Source organism: Ursus arctos, unplaced genomic scaffold, assembly GCF_023065955.2.
Source record: "Ursus arctos isolate Adak ecotype North America unplaced genomic scaffold, UrsArc2.0 scaffold_19, whole genome shotgun sequence".
NCBI lineage: Eukaryota > Metazoa > Chordata > Mammalia > Carnivora > Ursidae > Ursus > Ursus arctos.
The window spans coordinates 714,898-733,818 of record NW_026622863.1 but is presented as its reverse complement, the minus strand read 5'-3'; the positions used below and the strand labels follow the sequence as shown (position 1 = coordinate 733,818).

Here is an 18,921-nt window from a genome sequence, read left to right as displayed (position 1 = left end):
GGTGCGAGCTCAATGTGGTGACATCAGTGCCACACCGTGCCATCCCTTCTCGGGTGCAGCCCCCGAGCTGGCAAATGCAGGGGTCCCCGCCCTCCACAGCCGATCCCACCAGTAAACCCCCACCCCCTTCTCAGCCAGGCCTTTTGGAACACAGCACCACAACTGTAGGGCTGGAGTGTGGCCTCTCCCGATGGGGTGGTTCTAAGGGACCTCACTTTACAGACTCCATTTCCTGCCACTGCGCTTCCCTCCCCGGCAGAACCCGGACGTCTGGCAACAAGGCAGCTTTCCTCCGTGGAACCAGGCGGGAGTGCTGCCGGCCCTCCGGACTCCACGGCCACCTCAGCACCCGCTCTGCCCCTGCCGTCTTGTCACCACGCGCTGATGTGCATACCTACCTGTGTTCTGCCCACAACACACCCCACCCCTACACTCAAGGACCCTGGTGCACAAACGCCAAGGGCTCTGTCTTCCCAGTGCCGTCCAGCTGCTTTCTCTCGACATCCCGAACTTCTTTCCCGCTTCCTGTCTCTTCCTGCTTCTCTTCCGCAGTCCAGGCAACTTCCTTGGCTGTAACTATGAAGCCACAAGTTCTTACGCTCTGCGTAATGAGCTTTGTGGCCTGTCCACAGAAGCTTTAACTGCACTGGTAACTTTAGTTTCCACGTACTCCATTTTATGTATTTTAGAAACCAGCGCGGTGTTCTCTGGCAGCGCCTTGCTCCTCGCCCCCTGTCCAACTTCTCCTTCACCGCATCTACCGGGTCACGCTCCGTACCCAGCACCCCACGCGAGGGCCCCGGGGCCAGCTCCTTCCCAGGACGGCGCCCCTCCTCGTGCTCTGTGGTTCTGACCCGGCACTAGGGTTTGTCTGAACCCTGGGAAACTGCACGGAAGCCCATCTCTCCAGAGAGGACTGGCTTCTGCTTTGATCTGGGGTTGGAGGGAGGGAGACGCGCTCCCAGCAGCACGGGGTGACCCACGTTCTGGTCCCAGGCCTGCAGGGGGCAGGCTATGCGTAATTTCTGGGGACACCTCTCAGAGCCCCTTGCCCCGCCTGGGTTGGGGTCTTCTTCCTGCCTGAGGTGTCCCAGGTGTGGTTCTCATGGGCGTATCCGCTGTGGCCCTGACAGACCGGCGGCGGCTCTGTTCCTGGCTCCTGGGGACTTGGAGCGCTTAACCAGTCCTTCGTTATGTTCACCACTCGCCATCTCTGACTTCTGGGCTGTTCTGGCTGACGGCTTTTTCAGAAGACACAGCCCACCACACTGCCCAAAAGGGAGACCTGTAAGCCCTGCGCTCCACCCTAACCCTGCCATGGCAGCACTGCTCTGACTCTACTCCACGGGACAGCATTTGGTGGCGCTGCTGTGCAGTCACGGAGCTCACCGAGTCGGCAGGCAGAGTTTGGGGACATCTGATGGCAGGCAGGGCACTGGGCACGGGGGACACGCCAAGGTCAGGAGCAAGCCAATGTGAAGAGTCAGGGAAGAACCACTTCTGTGGGACAGTCCACACACTGGAGCTGGTCCACACAAGGCCAGCAGCTGCGAGGGGGCTTGTCTCTGTCACCAGTCTCACACTCGGTTCCCCAAGTCCACCAAGACCAGGACCCACGGGCCCACCTGACCTGCATGGGGTGCTCTGACGTTCAGGCTGCACTTGTGATTGGCTTTTCCTTCCTCTTCCAGAAAATCACCACCACTGATTGCGTAGTAAACACAGAGGGGGCTCTTCAGCAAGCCCCTGGCTTCTCTGGTCTTAGTCTCCTCTGTCCAAGAAGGGAGGGGCTGGGGTCCCTCTCTGACATCTGCCTTTTCCTCCCAGGTCGCGGCTGTGTGGCCTCTACGGCTGCCTTTCTTCTTCTCTAGACGAGGGCGACCACAGTCCCAATTCCACAGGTGCTTGGGAATTCAGTGGGGGCTGCCGTGGCCGTGAAGAGGAAGCCAGGGTATCAGGAAGTGATGTTGGCATAAATGGCCCATATGATACAACCTCCCAACCACTGACCCTCTTTTCATGGCATCAAAGCATGGTGAGAACATTTAAAAATAAAAAGAAATAAATTATAATCCAAAGTTGCACCCACGTATGAACCATGCCATCAATCCTGCTAACCCTGGGCCTGTCTGCACAAGCCTCTGATGGCCCCTTGGCCCCTGCCTCAGACCCTGGGAGCACCACCAGGTGCAGTGGCCGCATCGCCACCCAAGCTTCTCCCAAGAGGACTTGAAGCTACAGCCAGCTTCCCTGGATGGGGCCCTGTGTGCCTTTCCCTGTGTAGATTTTGCTGTGTGCCCTGTCCGAAACCAGTCATGGTCCTGGGAGTCATCCCTCCGAGTAACAGAACCCAAGGTGGTAGTGAGGGCCTGGTTCGTCCACACTGCGTGGACAGCAGGGGCCCAGTGGGAGGCCATGATGCTGCAGATTCCTACCTACTCTGCACACGGAGGACACTGGGGATTTTAAGTAGAAAGAGCCTTCCTTGGCTCGTCCACACTCCCCTCTGTATGTACAGGAAGAAACTGCTCAAGTTCAGGGAGGAAAATGATGGAGAAGTGGCGTCACTGGGGGTGGCATGTGCCCTCTCCAGCCGGAGGCTCCCACAGCAGCGGCACTGCCCTGCTCACTGCACACCACAGGCAGTGCCTGGCAAGTAAGCAAGCGAGCAGAGAAGCCCTTCACCATCAGGCACGTGTCACCTCCAGCACACAGCAGCACACGGTGTGCAGAGCTCCCTGGAGTTCTGCAGACCCTGGCGGCGGAGCCAGAGTCCATCCTCAACCAGCGGAGAGCCCCCGTCTAATCCTACAGAACAAGGATGACCGTGATTTCAGTAAATATGTGCATGTCCCCAAAGCCCTAACACGGAGTGAACGAGTAGCTGACGCGTCAGCATCACTGACTAAATACCCAGACACAGGACACAAGCGTCTCATTCGTAAGACAAAACCAAACTAAGAAAACCTTAATTTCTCGTTACTCCAAAGAAACGTTCAGGTATTGGGAACAGGCAGCCGCCAGCTCCTGATGCCCCTGACAGGGCAGCCCGCGGGGGGCCCTATCTGGCCTCTGGGGACAGGCAGCACCCACCCCGGTGGCTCCGGGAAGCAAGTGGCACAGCTTATGTTCAGACGAAGGGACAGAAAACTGTAACAGAGCAGGAGGCTGATGAAGGAAGCCTGGAAAGGGTAGGTAAGCACGTAAACCAACCTAAACACCTGCTTACAGATTTAAGTTGAGAGAAAATCGAAACATGAAAAAGTAGACAGATTAGTATAATTTGAGTAAGTGTGGCCATTATATAGTTTTCATCCTAACACAGCAGGCGGGGAAGCACTTGACGTGGTGACCAGGGTCAAGCCGGTGGCGGGCGGACGGGGCAGGCTGGGCCGGGCTGCAGGGCCTCAGGAGACCTACCCGGGACTGGCCCCTCAGAGGCTCGCCTCGTCTTCAGTGGGGGGGCTGCCTTCCTCAGCAGCAACGGGAAGAGCTGGCCCTGGGCCTGTTTTTCCTGGACGATGTCAGACCCACTTTGGGTCTGGGCTGGCAGGGCTGCGATGAAGCGAGCACACGACGCCCGCCCCTCCTGTGCCCACCCGGGGCAGACCCGGCTCTGCAGCGCGCTCTGCCGGGAGCTTCTGGAAGGACGAGCTGTCTGAGTGCCATGTGGGCAGCTGCAGTGATGAGCCGCCTGTGGCAGATGGGCCCTCGTCGCCCCAGGTGCAGACTAAGTCCAGCTCTCCCCACAGGCGGCCACACTGCAGTTGGCAGGCAGCCTCCAGGCCTGACTAAGCACTGTGCACAGAGGCCGTCTCTGGAGGGTCGAGGACACAGGACATCGTTCTCAGGCAGCTCGGGGATCCCCGGGCACAGGAGTGGCAGCCTCCTCCCACCTGGGCGCACAGCTGAGGAAACTCACTTTCGCCACACAGAACCCGGAGTTCTGGCGCCTTCTCCACGTCCCCCCCCTTCGGTGAGCACAGGGCTGCATCTTCCCAGCAGAGGGCGTCGGAGGGCCATGGCAGGAGCAGGGGCTGGGCAGGGTGGGGACGCAGGGGACACAGGGGACCTTCGGCGACAGCCTGGCCCCTCCAAGTCTGCCACTCCTGAGGACCCTCCCTCGGCCCCAGGGGACCAGAGCGCCCCTGTCTCAGTCACTCTGCAGAGTTCACTCCTTCACACCCCCGCGCCCGCCCCCGCCCCCCGGCTTCTGCCTCCTGACTCCGTGGGAGGCACAGCCCCGCAGCTGGGAAGGCACGTGGCCGTAGGTGTCAGCACCTGGCTCAGGTATTCTGCTCACCAGAAGTGCAGGTAGGACCACGGCCTGCAAGGCCAGCCAGGAGCCCCAGCAGCCCACCTCTCAACGCTGTGCATGACACACCAAGATTCAGGTGTGAAAGGCTCCTGATACAAGTCACGCACAACACCCCATAGAGGAATCCTCTTAGCGGAACATCTGGCTTTGTTAACAAAGCCGGTAATCAAGATGTAAAATCGGCCCCCCAAAAGACGATCATAATATGAGGGCAAGCATTGTATTTCCTATGTATTTAAAGGTTTGTAACATCGTCCTTGCCTGGAAGATTTTATTTTCAAAATGTTCTTCGCTTGCTTTCTACCACACGGTGGCTCCCTCCCTGCCCTCACCCAGACCCACGACTTGCAGAGAAGAAACATGGGTGCTCCCTGCACACCCCAAGAATCTCCCAGAGAACCCAGGTAGATCCAGGTGAACCCACCTGGCAGCCTCTTGCTGAAATGCCAGCCATCAAGAGGAGGGTCCTTTAAGGCCGGCCAGAAACACACGAGCCCGAGAAGCCAACATCACAATAAAACGGGAATTGCCAAGAAATCCTACCAACCAGAGCAGAGTGGGCAGCCCAAGAACGTTCGCCTACCCAGGTGTGCTCCGCTCAGGCAACACCTGCTCCCAAGAAGCAGAAGCTCCAACGCGGCCTCCTGGGCTCACAGCTGGGCTGCTGGGGAGTTTATAGGAACGTCCCAGAGGCTGGACAGCAATCTCGGACCCCCACCATCCAGAGAGCTAACGACCAAACGGCGATACCAGGCTCTCTACAACCAAAACTGGTGCAGGCACTGCAAACAGGAGGGAGGACTTCCGGGCCCGGTCTGATTTCTTCCAGACCTAAAGCCTGAGTCACAGCATCTCTGCAAGCCCCTCCATTCTGGCAGGAGCCCAGCGTCCACATGCATCCACCGGCCCCTCCGCTCTTCCGTAGAGCGTCGGCCCCTCCGCTTGCGCACCCACCCCTTCCTGTCCCCACTGTGCCAGTCCAGTCACAGGAGCCGTGGGCCCTGTCACACCCCTGTGAAGGATCCCTGGGGGTCCATGACACCTTCTTCATTCCTAGCTGGTAAAACCAAACCCACTTCTCTGGCTTTGAACTAACCAGACGTATGCCTGGGGAGCACCTGCACAGTGTGCTGGGGAGGGACCTGTGGCCTAGTGAATAAAAGCCACAGCACCGACACATTCTCCAGGCTGTTCCTTCTGCCATTTCTCCCAATTTCTGCACATGCTTATCTCGTGTCAGTACCCGTCGCTCTCCCGCTACATGACACAAACCCTCATATGCAGGAAGCCCCACCCACAACCCCATCAGGGTTTCTGCTCCTTGTCCTATGGCTGCATTCATGGTTTTGCAGGTTCACCCCAGGTTCCACGGCTCTCTGGGAATTCTGTGCCCCTTTTTACCCCTGCCTGTGACCGGCATACACGTCTGCAAAGCAGTCAGATGACCAGCAGGCCAGGAAGGGCCCTGAGCACCAGAGTCAACAAGAAGAGATATTTGGGCTGGCAGGAGAAAGGCCCAGGGTGGGCCACAGGAGCTGAGCAAGGTGACATCAACTTGAAAGTGCACGTGCCAAGTATTATCAGCCCCCCTTTCATACACGCACACAGATACACATGCACGCTGACGTGCAGACGCGCACACCTACACAGGCTCACATTCACGTACAAACACATCCTTGCTCTGCAACCCCAGGCCCCACCGCACCGGCAGGAAAACGGCACTGGCTCTGGCTCACTCAGGGTTCCCTTCGGCTTTTATTTCAAACAACTGGGTTTAACTGATGTGCTTTTGCAGACTTAAGGGGAAACATGCTTACCCTCCAGCACAAGTCTTCCAGGGGACTAAACAGAGCACGGGGGGGGGGGGGGGGGGGCCTGGGAACCTCAGGGGAGAGGAGCCCACACTCACGCCTACAACTGGGTGCATGCCGGGAGCCTCGCTGGGTGTGCTGGGGGATGGGGGAGTGTTCCTGCTTGGCACTCTTGGGGGAATTCTCTGTGTGTGAACCTCCCCTATCAGCACCGAGTCACCCCGCACATCAAGAACAGAGAAGATGCTCTTAGACCTCACTCCAGACTCCACCCAGGCCTCCGGCAGGACTCCTCCAAGAGTCCTGGTGCAAAGCTGAGAGGTGCAGAGAGGCTGCGGGGGCACCTGTCCTGGGGGCACATCCCAGGCAGGGTCCAGGGTCAGGAGATGCCTGAGGGAGGGGCCGTCAAGGACATTCTCTGTGGCAGAGAAGAGTCTGGCAGGTGACGATGGCCTGGGGTGGTGAGCAGGGAGTGAGGGCGGCACCTATACCTGTGTCCGAGTCCTTCTGCTCTCCATTGGCCCCCACGGTGAAGGGTAGCTTCCGTTTGGTTGCTCGCTCCCTCACCTCCTTCCCTCCATCACTGCGATCCAGCTTTGGGGTCTTGGTCAGAGAAACTTTATCTTTATCCTAGAAAAGAAAGTGACGCTTTCAGACATCATTCCCAAATTAAGTTCTTGGAATCCTCACATTTGCTGTGATTTCAATTCATGTGCCAGGAAAAGCAAATCCCTTACTTGGGGCAATGAGAAGCACAGCCTGCTAGCCAGGCTCACATGAGCACACATGGCTCCCTCCACCTTCCTCTGGCTCCACACGGCCCCCCTTCTCCTCCTGAATCCCGAGTATTCCCATGACTGTGAAAAGAGGAGAGACACAAGTTGTCTCCAACATGGTTTTCCCGGGGAAGGATTAAATAATGAGGAAAACAAGAGCTGGCCTTAAAAAGGGAATGTCGGCAGGTGGAGAGTTCTGTTTTCCACCAAGAACTCCCCTATGCATGGAAGGAGCCCAAAGCCCCCTGCCTGTCTGGGCCTCCCGAAGACACCTCCCTTCCCGGGAACAGGCCTCTCACCCTTCCCCAACTGATGTCACCACATGCCGGTGACACTGTGGGGCTGTTCTGGGGACAGATCCTGCAGGCCAAATCCCTGGTGCAGGAGGGTGGGCAGGGCGTACTGCCATCACCCTCTTCCTGGTCTTGTCTCAGGGCTGGTCCCTCCTGCAGGGTGAGGATCAAGAAGCCCAAATCCCAGCCCCATCCTGACCAGCAGGCCAACCTGGGGCACGTCAGCCCTGTGCCTGCCCTGGTGCCACCAACTGTAGAATGACAGACGGCACCCACTCACGATGAGTGGGGGGCTCAGTGCGCAGCGAGCAACATAGTCACTCACTGTGCAGTGCTGTCCACACAAGCTGAGGTGGTCCCATGCGGAAATGGACATGCACAGAGCCCTGGAGGGCAAGGGTGAGGCAGCCCTATTCCAAAATGATGAAGGACCCAGCGCTGAGCAACGGCAGGAGCCCCTGCCTTGCTGGCCGCGGTAGCTAAACACCCTGGACGCCCGCACCCCTGGCTGACGACACGTCCTGGGTGGGGGCTGCTCAGTGGAGACTTCCAAATTCTAACCGACACCACGGCTCCATGTGCTCTCAGAGCAGCACTCCCAGTCTCCCTGCCCTGTCCACGGTATAGCAAGAGGCTTTGGGGCGCACGCGGTGAGCGCCTGGAGGCAGCACGCGCACAGCCTGCTGTGCTGGCGGAAAGGACTGCTTCCGCGCCGGGGTGCCTGCTGTCTGCACTTTTCCGGAAGCTGTCAGTGAGCATGGTACAGTCACAGCCGCACCCCCATGCCACCCTCACAGCAGCAGGGGTCCTTGGGATGCTCCCGGGAGGAGCCACCTGTCAGCACGAAGCATGGCCAGTCCTCATCACCTGTGGTCCTGACAGTCTTCCAGCTTAAAGAGCCAGCCATGGCACCTACCAGCCGTGGCGGTTAATGAGACACACCCTCAAATGACCAGGGAGATTTCTGCCAGAACACATAGCCAGCTTCAAGGGCATCTGGAGTGCAAAGAGGGGCCCCGGGCAGGGCCTGAGCCATGGCAACACTGCTGGGAGATGGGGCCACACAGATGCTAGGCGTACCACACCTCCAGGGACGTCCACCTGTTATCACCTGCACCCTGCCACCCCACCCAGCACTGACAGAAGAATGGAACCCATCAGCAAAACCCCCAAACTGCAGTAAACACCAACCCACTGAGAACACTCCCGACCCACTGATGGATTTCATCTACACGTTTATATAAAAGAGGCAATAGAAATCAAGTATTCAGGAATGCAAGAAACTCAAAAACCAATGTAACTCACCACATTAATAAGGGAAAGGAAATCATATGATCACCCAACAGTTGCCAAAAAACCTGGTGATAAATTCAATACCGATCCTGACAAGAACTCTCTGCGCACAGGAGTCGGGACCTCCTCCCCTGACCAAGGGGTCCCACGACCTGACACCTGACGAGGGGGGTGTTTCCCCAAAGAGGGGGAGGCAGGGACGCCTAATCACAGCTGCTGGAGAACAAAACGAGCGTTTTTAAATGAGCAAAAGACGTGAACACACCCTCTGCAAAAGGAACCAGCCACGTAACCAACTCACATTTGGGAAGATGCTCCGCGTTAAGATAATGCAAATGAAAACCAGGAGGAGGGAACCACGCTCCCACCAGAGCGGCTAACACGAGAGACTGACGGCATCGAATGTTGGCAAGAAGGTGGCGGAGCAGGCAGACCTGGGTGTTTCTAGCATCAATGCGATGCACCCCCACGTGCGCACCCACGGCACTCCTGTTCCTGAGAATAAGGAAGAAACCTCACTACTGCCCATCAAAGGCGGAGGGATCAGTCGAGCCCAGCCCAGTCACAAACGGAGGTTCCACGGCGTCAGAAAGACAGCCGCGCACACAAGCTCGCGGAGCGTCTCCCACAGCGGGCAGGTCCCGTGTACTCGGCCGCCACACGGAGACACACAGGCTCCTCTGTCATCACATGTGGCTCAAGCCCTCCCCCCTTTTTCCCCTGAAGAGTAACAGAGTATTAATCTTAAGATGTTATGTGTATACATGAAAACTAAACCCTTCAGATTAATAAGTGAATCAGAAGCTGCTGGTTACAGAAAAGCAGCTGGTTTCTCCGGACTGTAGATGACCAGGAATTGATGTTATTAAAGAGTCACTTCAGTGAGTATCAAAAGACATCAAAACACAGGCATGAATCTAACAAAATCTAACAAACCCTGCGCACAACGACAAAACATTACCAAGAGAAACAAAGACTTAATAAACATGGAGGAGTGCTCCTGTTCACGGTCAGAGGCTGCAGAACTGTTAACAGAACGATTCTCTGCAAACTCAGCTTTACACTCGAAGTGACCCAATCCAAATACCAGCAGGCTCTCTGTGGGCACCAACCAGCTTACTCCGGCCTGCGTGGAGACGTGAAGAGTCCAAATGAGCAGCAGATGCCGAGGAACCACAGGCGCGTGGACCGTACAGGGACGGCAGCTGCTGGAGGCGGCCCTGCAGCAGGGACCGAAGGGTCACACCGAGGGGCAGAGGCTGCAGCCGCACCTCCCTGGGGACAGAGGCTCCGCGGTGACACAGCGGGGGAGGCACCCTGTTCTGTAAGTGACGGAGACCATGGGAACATCCACGGGGAAGCAAGTACACACTGACCCCCGCCTGACAGGGCACACAGCGACAGGAGCCCATCCTCATCACCGGCATGCCACAGGAAAGCAGAGATAAAAGCGCCAGATGCCGCCACGCCCCCGAGGGACTAGAGGTAAGCCGTACCGCCTGTGTGACAAGGACAGGAGCTGGCCTCAACTCTCGCAGGGACAAACTACTAAACCGTATCTACTGGTGTACACACGTTCACGCCTTCACTCTGTCACACCCCACGTGGAGCAGCCCAAATACACCTTCGCAGAAGAAGGTGCACAGAAGGGGCTGGACACTCGTACGGTGGAGACCGCACTGGGAGGGGGGGTGCTGCCCACAGGAAAAGCCTGCAAAGGGGATGTATGTTCAAGCGCAAGTCCCCTCTTATAAATCCCAACAGGGCCTCGAGGTCCCTCCACAATGACGGATATCGGGAGGGAACCGTAAGGAGGCCTCCCCCAAGCCGGCGGCCATACAGCATATTCTGATCTGGATGCGGGTCCATCCCAGGTTTTAAAAATGAACTAGACAATACGACCTATTTCACTACAAAGTTGACAGTTCCTGAGTCCCAGCTCCGCACCCACGAGCCGTGCGGGAAAAGCCAACACCTATAACGTAACCAGAGCGGGTCAGGGGCTCCCCCTTGAGCGGCACAGCAGCTCCGACGGGGCTCTCAGGACAGACCCGGAGTCAGAACCTTGCTGAGCAGCGGGGCTGGGGCAGGGAGTTCACTCCAGGCTGTACTACTGAGCTTCCCTCGCTAGCAAAACAGGGGTCGCAACAGAAGCCAACAAAATGTCTATCTTGGGTGGTACCGAGCTAAGAAAAGCACAGGGCTACCTTACTTGAGGAAAGAGCAAAGCCAAATGCACACGTCTCCTCTGGCCAACATGTGTGCACCGCTCCCGCTGCCCACATCAGAGCCAGTTCTGTCCAGTGACTGCTCTCCTCAAGGAAAAGAAAGCAACTCAAACCAGCCTGGAGCGAGCCCTGTGTTAGAAGGCAACCTCTCCACGGCAGGACGGAGCTCTGGAGGCCTTTTCTGGCGTCTGCCTCAGTGCAGCAGGCCCTCTGGGCCAGCCGTGCGGGTGGAGAAGACCTGAGCTGGGGGCACAGTAGTGTGAAGGTCCAGCTGCCCACCCAGTCTGGAGGCAGAGAAGGAAGCCCGGAGAGGGGTGCATGGGGCCTCTCCCTTGTCCTCTGACCATGGAATTCTGTCCCAGGAAAATCCACACACAGACCTGGGAACACTGACTACCCACCATGGTCTGGCCATTTCGTGTGAAAGCGTCCCAGAGGGAGAGGGACCACGCTCACCCCAGGCACATTGGTCCCCGGGGGCTCCAGCTCCTCATGGGCACACTAGCACACGCCCATCCCAAGCTGCAGCCAGACCCTCCACAGGGCCCCCAGACCCAAAGGCCACACCCATGCAAGTTCAGACCACGCTCCAACCTCAGCCCACCCACAGCTCCTACCCGTTCCTGCACATGGCACAAGGTGCTGGGGGACAGGGCAAGTGGGACAGAACTTGTGACCACAGATGCCCTCACACCAGAGCCTCCGTGGCCGGGCCGCTGTGATGAGCACCGAAGCACAGCTACACCCGCAACCCGCTCCCCGCCTGACCTCAACCAGAGGAACAGCTCGGCTATGCTCACTCATCTCACACCCCACCCAACCAGGGTGTCAGCAGAGACAGCAGGGGCACTGACACAGAGCTTCCGTTCACACAGGTCACAGTGTGGATGGCCTGCCATGCAGGCGTCGAGGGGGACAGGGACACCTCAAGGGTGAGGACAAGCCAGCACGGGCAGCTTGCCTCCCCCGCACAAGCACAAGTCACTCCTGTTCTTGCTGCAGATGTGCTCACGGCCACAGAGAACACACAGCAGAGCCTGCACCTGCTTCTGTCTGTCTGATTCCAGGTCCACACTCAGCAGCGCCCTCAGGCTGCGGGGCGGGGCGTGCACCCTGGAGCCCAGAGGCCACGGCACATCACTGAGACAATGATTCGGGGTTACAGTGCCTTCTCCGAGTCCCACGGACAATGGGCCACACCGCGAGTACAAGCACACCCCAGCAGTGTTTCTGGTCAGGACAAGGCAAACACGGTCAAACGTCAGATCTGTTCTCACTGAAACCATGACGGACATCTGTGGCCCCCAGAGCAGAAAGGTGGGGCCACACCGACACTAACCTCTGCAGCCTGTACACAAACCTAACTAAAGCTCCACTTTGGTTTCTGAATAATGAGCACATCCTTAAGAAAAAGCAAGTTTTCTTTGAGCCGGACCTTGTCTGGGTCACTGTGGCTGCAGAGGGATGTGACAGGACAGGGACAGCCAGCCAGAGGCCTGCGATGGTGAGCCAGCGAGGTGGGGCGGGCAGCTCGGGCGTTACCTTCTTCCCCGTCTGTTTCTCCACCATGTCGTTGCTGAGGGAAAAGTCTTCGTGCTGTGGTGTTCTAGAACACCCACCCTTGGGCATCGTTCTTCTCTCCTCACCTGATCTTCATTTATACGGCCATCGCTTCGTCATCGACCGTCTGCTTCAAAAGAGAGAACACACAGGGTAAATCAGGACCAGTGCACACAAAGGGCAATCTCAAATTCATGCCCCCGAATGGACTGAATGTCGCCTGCCGCTCTGAGGGGGCTGTGCTCCCCGCTGGGACAGGTGCCCAGCAAGGGAGTTCAGGACTCACAGCCCAGCAGTCCACTGCAGGAGGGAGAGCTTAGCCCTCCTCTTCCAGGTCCCCTCTGCCTGCTCCACAGGGGCAGCAAATCACAACCACCACCCTCTAAGCCATGGCCTCGACCCCACTCACCACCTGCACTCCCTGGAAGGCAGCTCCCTTCCCACACTGCCCCCAGACAGAAGGTCAGGATGAGAGCCACACAGACCCAATTCCCCAACTTCTTCCACATGACAAGGACCTGAAAGCAGCCATGGGATGCCGCTGAAGGAGTCTTACAGTCCCCCCAGATGTCCAGGCAGTGCTGGTGCCCCGATCTGTAACCTCTGAGCCAGACCCTGCACTTCCCAGGAAATGCCAGGACACGTACTGTATTAATTCTGTATTTTATGATGTTTTGACATGTTTAAAAATAAAAAAAACAAACCTGCTGTCTGGGGAGGGACTGACCCTCCCAGAGTTAGCCCTTTCTTAGAGACAGCGAACCTTTGCTACACAAAGACGCCCACCATTTCTTTACCACACACAGGCCAGCCACCAGGCAACCAGAGACCACCCTAGAACCTGCAGCATTATTCCAACTAGCCAGTGCCAAGCTCTCCACCCCGCCCGCCTGCCCTTCCAGCAGAAACCCCAGCAGAGACTGTATCCTTACTCCTATCTTCTGCCTCCTGGCCGCCCTGGTGCCTTCCCTGATGGCCCTGGCTGCGCTCCCGCTGGGACCTGAGAGGAGAATCAACCTCCTTTCAGTCTCTGCCCGTGGCCACGCCGACCCGACCAGACCATGACAACACGGGCCTTCTTAGAACACAGCCTCTTCTACCCCTTCTGGGCCTCCTGTTTGCTCATATAGTCTTCCTAAAAGCCACTGTCTTCCTTTTTATAGTTTTTGTATTTCCCTTTTTTAAAGGTTTTATGTATTTATTTGAGAGAGACAGCATGAGCGATGTGAAGGGCAGAAGGAGAAGCGGGCTTCCCACTGAGCAGGGAGCCCCACGTGAGGCTCAGTCCCAGGACCCTGAGATCATGACCTGAGAGCCGAAGGCAGACGCTTAACCCACTGAGCCACCCAGGAGCCCCTACTTTTAAATTTTCATCCTCAGAATTAGAAAACATTTTATACAAACAAACATTTTATACAAACCATGTCCTCTTCCCTTGGTGACACACCTTCTGTGCTTTGCCATTTTGGATAAGTAGTTTCTGTAACTAACTCACCTGGAATTAACCGGCCTCTACTAGGTAGGAAGTGTGGCTTCTGAAATACAATGTTCAAAGGCACTCGGTAAGTGGAGCTCCACTCCCTGGTTTTCTCCGCTCCCTGTGCGTAGAAAACTAACCTGCCCTTTACCATGCCTTCTGGAGATCCTCTTATTCTTCCACATTAACTGATAAAATTTCATCAAGTATTCTCTTGATACTAAACTGACCTAAGAAGACATCTAAATTTATTTTGGGAAGGGGGGAGGGACAAAGCTGACCAACTTTATTCACTTCCTGACACTTCCTCCCCCAGGCACACAAAGCAGGTGGACAGGGCGTTTCCCTCCACACGCTCCAGTGATGGAGGCCAAAAACAACACTTTCTATCTCCACTTGAAACTATGAATTCAACATTCCTCTCCAATTTTCCAGGACCAAACTAGAACATCTCAGCCTGGCGAAGTGGCCTCTCAGAGCCTGACTCAGAGACAGCTGCTGGAACTCATCGGCTATGTTTCAGCCGAAGTTTGAGAGAGTACCTGACTGCCTGCTGTCACGATGGGCCATTGAGCACAGGCATCATGGGATGTCCAACACTCCTGCTCTTGAACGTGAAACACAAGAGTCCGCGATCGCGTAGGAAACACCTGGACCAGCACACGGCCTCAGCACAGACCCCACGATGTCTGAACCCCCATCTCCCAGCCTACTCCACAGGGCCTACGCCAAGAGACAGGCACGGATGGCCACTTCATTCTTTAAACAGATGATTTCACTATGTGTCCCTGAAACGCGTGTGGCAGGTGGTCTCTCTGTTCGAGGTAGAGTTCTGAGACCCCTGAACTCCAAGGCCTGCCCTCTGTGGGAAGCCGGCACAAGAGCTCCAGAACAGGATGAGGGGATCCAGTGCAGTCCCACACCTGCCTCGGCCTCCGCGCCCAGCTCTCTCTCAAGACAGACACAGAGGGCGCAGGGCACGAGGACGGCTCGAGTCCGTTCTGAGCCCGCTCGCCCAGGAGCTTCCTCTTCACAGCGCCCTGGGCCAGGTCTGAGGTGGACGCCCAGCATCACTGGGAAGGAGCTCTGCCCAGGACTGGACAGAGAGGGTATCTGGAATGCCACCTGAAGGCCTTCCACGACGGCCCTCCAAGGTGCACCCAGTGGCTCTGGGAGTACTTTGCGAACCATGAAGTACCACGACAACGCTGCCTGTCAACGGTTCTCATGGTCGGCCTTCAAATTACACCACCGAGGCCTTGGGTGCAAGTCTTCGGGGGAGGTCCTCTCACCCAGGCTCGGACACACCCTCCTCTGCCACAGGCCGCTGTCCCCGCTACCAGCACGCACCTGCCAATACGTTCTGTTAATGTCCAAAATGAAACTGCTCGTTATTTCACCAGCAAACATGGCTTTATTCTGGAGCAGCAGAGAACAGCAACGCAGGACTGACGAGCCAGCCCCAAACCAGAGGCAATTCCAGAGCAAAGACGAGGCGGCTCTTTTATAGGGGGGTGGGTGCAGGTGGGGCTGCTGTTAACGCAAAGCCTACAGGGGTGAACATGGGAGCTGAAGCGTAGTGGCTTCTCGTTGTCTGGGCTGTTGCTGGGGGAGGAGGCAACCTTCCTTCCTCCTGCTGGGATAGTAACAGTCTCTTCCTGTTGCATTTGTAACTGACGGCTAGTGCGGAGCGTGAGAGCCCCCCGGCTCGCCTCACCCCCCTGCCCCACTGTAAATGGGATTCCCCTTTATTAATTCTCACATTTCATTTTGTGGACAACCAGCTAATTCCATGCGATCTGTCGCAGGGTGCAGGAGGCCCCAGACCTCACCACGATGGCCCAAGGGACATTCTGTGCCAGCCACCAGCCAAGTGTGCCATGTCCCGTGCCCACAGTGGGCCTCACACACTCCTAAAGGCCATTGTCCCCAGGGCACCGCCCCACCCCTCCGCCAAGGACCGGGAACACTGCTAGCTATGGGGTTAGAAGTGTCATCCCAAACGTTTTGCTTTCTTTTCCATAAGACGATTTTTCTTGAGCCCACGTTCACTGTGACAGCTCAGACCACCGAGGCCACCTCATTCCCCTTGGTTACAAACACCACAGTATTCCGAACCGGTCAGGAATGTGAGGACAACCATGATGGCCATGGTCCCCTCAGGGCCTGGGACATCCAGTATTCCACACTCATTTCTCTAGGGGCAGTCAGTGAAACAGCTTCACAAAGGCCTTCAGCTCCAAGGCTCAGATGTGTCAATGATGCCTTCCAGTCGATGTTCTTGGAGAGCTGGGCACACTGGGTCAATCGTCCTGTGCCTTGCGGGACCCGTCTGGCAAGCTGTGGGGCCAAGGGGACTTGAGTCCTCCCGGTTATGTTCTCAGTGACAAACTCGCTGAGAACAAGTCTCAAATGCACCTTTATCTTCTGTCTACCTGGTCTTCCCAAACCCCCCACAGGCTGGCCAGTCTCTAGGGCTCCCCACCATCCCACCCCCCGGCATCCAGTCAGCCTCTCCCTTGGCATGGAGAAATGGCCATGCCAGCAAAGGGAAGGACGCAGATGCAGAGAGAGCCCCAGCAACTCTCAACACCACCCACAACTTCTCCTAAGCCGGGCAGCTACACACGTCAGGAGCCAGGCTCACCACTTCTCCCACAGGTCCTTTCAGAGGGTAGAGGCTGCCAGGATGCCACAGGCCTCCCTGCTCACTGCTGGGCACTCACTGTTCAACCCCAGAAGAGGCTGGGGCACCACCCACCCCTAACAGAGTCATCACAGTGGAGACAATCTTCATGGCTGGGGGACCCTCCCTTCTAACTGGTTACAGGCTACCTCAACCTGGGCTCTGGGGCTCTCTGACCGAACAACCCAAGCTGCAGGCCCCAGAGGCAAGCTGGCTGTCCCTGCTCAGACGCACTGTAACCGTGTGAATCCCCTCACTCCTGCATCAGAAGATGCCCGCTCTGAACACAGGGACGCTCTACTCCATGTCAGAAACAGGCGTGCTCTGGGACACACGCAGACCTGACACTCGGCACCAAAGCAGCAGGACATGGGGAGGTGTCTGCAGGGCAGTGTGAATTTGGATGAAGGGAGCATGGCTGGTCTGAGGCCTGCTCTGGCCGCTAACCAGTCCTTATACAGGTTGGGCTGCTGGATGCAGCCCCTTCCCTGCACCTCCAAACCAAAAGGCAGCTGCTCCAGCTTCGCAAGCTACTAGGAGGCACGGAGACCACACAGGAAAGCACACAAGAGCACCTGGAGTTGGGCGAGTCCTCTGAAAAGAGACCCCAGCCCGTTCCTGAAACCCAGGTTCAACGCCTACACTGGTGGCTCAAGCAATCTGTCAATGATCTGGCAGCCATGTGTCAGAGCCCAGCCTCTCAGCCTGGAAGGGAACCAACAGCTGTCTGCAGCCAGCTCCCTACCCAGGGTCACACATGGGCTGGGAAAGGTCATGCAGCCCTGCACCTGTCTACGTCACAAGTGGCACACAGCCCCACGGAAGCTCCACGTGCTGTGTGACTGGCAGGGTCTCTTTCCTGCTTGCCTCGGGGGCCCTGCACTGTGGGCTTGGACAGAAAGTCCATTCAGAGGGGCTGCAGGACAGTCACGACAAGAGCTCTCCAAACAAGGACAACGAGGAGGTGTGTTCCTCCCAAAGGTGCCTCGGGCAGTGTTCACGCTGAGAGCTGCCACCAGCACCAGCACCAGACCCCACCCACACCTCCACAAGCCCACACAGGGCTTTCTGTAAGCTGACCCCAAATGCCACACTCATACTGTCTTTCCTTCTCAAAACACAGAATCATACTGCAAGTCCCTCCCCATGGGTAGGAGACACGACACGCATGACAGAGGCTCCCTCCAAGACTGAAGCAAGAGGGGAGCAGACACCGTTGCAGGGCCTCCAGTTCAGAAAAACCCAAGGACTCAGCCTTAGCCTTCCTTTTCAAGCGACAAGCTAACAGCAATGAACTATGGGAAGTGGGAAGGCATTTGTTCTGTCTTCCTGTGGATCAGAGCTGAAATCCGAGTGGACAAAGCCCCGTGGGCGTCATGTCCAGAGGACCAGGAGAGCTCAGCCCAGCCAGGCCAGGGCAGAGCAGCTCTCGTGGGGAAGGTGCAGAGGCCCCAGGCCAGTGTACACGGGCGACACACACCAGCAGTCAAGGAACGCCCACCAGCTCCCAGGGCATCTCGTCCAACTTAGCAGCAAGCTCAGGAAGGAGAGAGGAAGCCTGAGAAGATGACCCACGTGAACAAGCTCACACACGGGAGGGAGTTCTGAGAACTCAGAGAACATCAAGAACCCCTCCTTAACCAACTCAAAGACACAGACTGCGAAACAAAAAGAAACCATGACTTAGAAGCAATCCTGGTTTTAGGAGAGTAGAAAAATTCAAGGAGAGAATAAAAGATTCCAAAGTCTAAAAATGAGAGGAAAGGCTAAGAACTGGAGAACCAATACAAAAGCTCCCAGCCCTACAAAGGCAAAAGCACTACCAAGGAAGTAACAGAACACAGCCGAGGACACAACTCTTTCCATAGGAGGAATGTGACCAAGGGCAAACCAGCACCCATGGTGACTTAACTTCACCAACCCCCCAGCCCGCCTAGGACAAGAGGGCGGGACAGCACGCAGGACAGCACCACGGTCCTCGGGGAGAAGTGCCCTGCATTCTCAGAGTGCCAGACGACACTGGAGCCATGGTCCAGAGACTCAAACACCGAATCTAGCCACACTGTCAGCCAGGGCAAGAGCACGGTGAAGACAGCTTCAAGCCCACAGAAAAGCCAAGCTAACCACCGCTTCACCCTTACTGTGAGGAGGACGAGTGGTCACACAGGTCACAGACTACAGCCCAAGGCCAAAACCAGCCCCTCTACCATAGCGCTTAGGTAAAATCTGAGAGCTAAGAATGGATTTCCTATTTTATTTTATTGTTTTTTAACAATTTTATTTTTAAGTAATCTCTACACCCAATGTGGGGCTTTAACTCACAACCCCAAGATAAGAGTTGCACGCTTCACTGATTGAGCCAGCCAGGTGCCCCGGGTTTCATATTTTATACCTTTGCGGAACAAAGAAATTCAACACTAGTATTTGTAACATATGAAAACTGCATGGAATTAGAATCTCCATGTCCGTAAATAAAGTT

The 18,921-nt window shown here is 56.6% G+C and overlaps 1 protein-coding gene across 10 annotated transcripts in view; it reads right to left on the bottom strand.

The window, feature by feature from the left end:
• ANKRD11 (ankyrin repeat domain containing 11) overlaps positions 1-18,921 on the bottom strand; it is a 186,663-nt gene that overhangs the window by 21,146 nt on the left and 146,596 nt on the right. For 5 of the 10 annotated variants that reach the window (XM_057314664.1, XM_026494576.4, XM_057314667.1 and 2 more), the window contains exons 3-4: positions 12,262-12,409; positions 6,621-6,759 (exon numbers count right to left, since the gene is read on the bottom strand). In XM_057314664.1, coding sequence (XP_057170647.1) covers positions 6,621-6,759; positions 12,262-12,348 — 226 coding nt within the window. In that variant the 5' untranslated portion in view covers positions 12,349-12,409. Of the gene's footprint in view, positions 1-6,620; positions 6,760-12,261; positions 12,410-18,921 lie in introns of those variants that run through there. The other 5 variants (XM_057314670.1, XM_057314665.1, XM_057314666.1 and 2 more) reach the window with 2 other exon arrangements.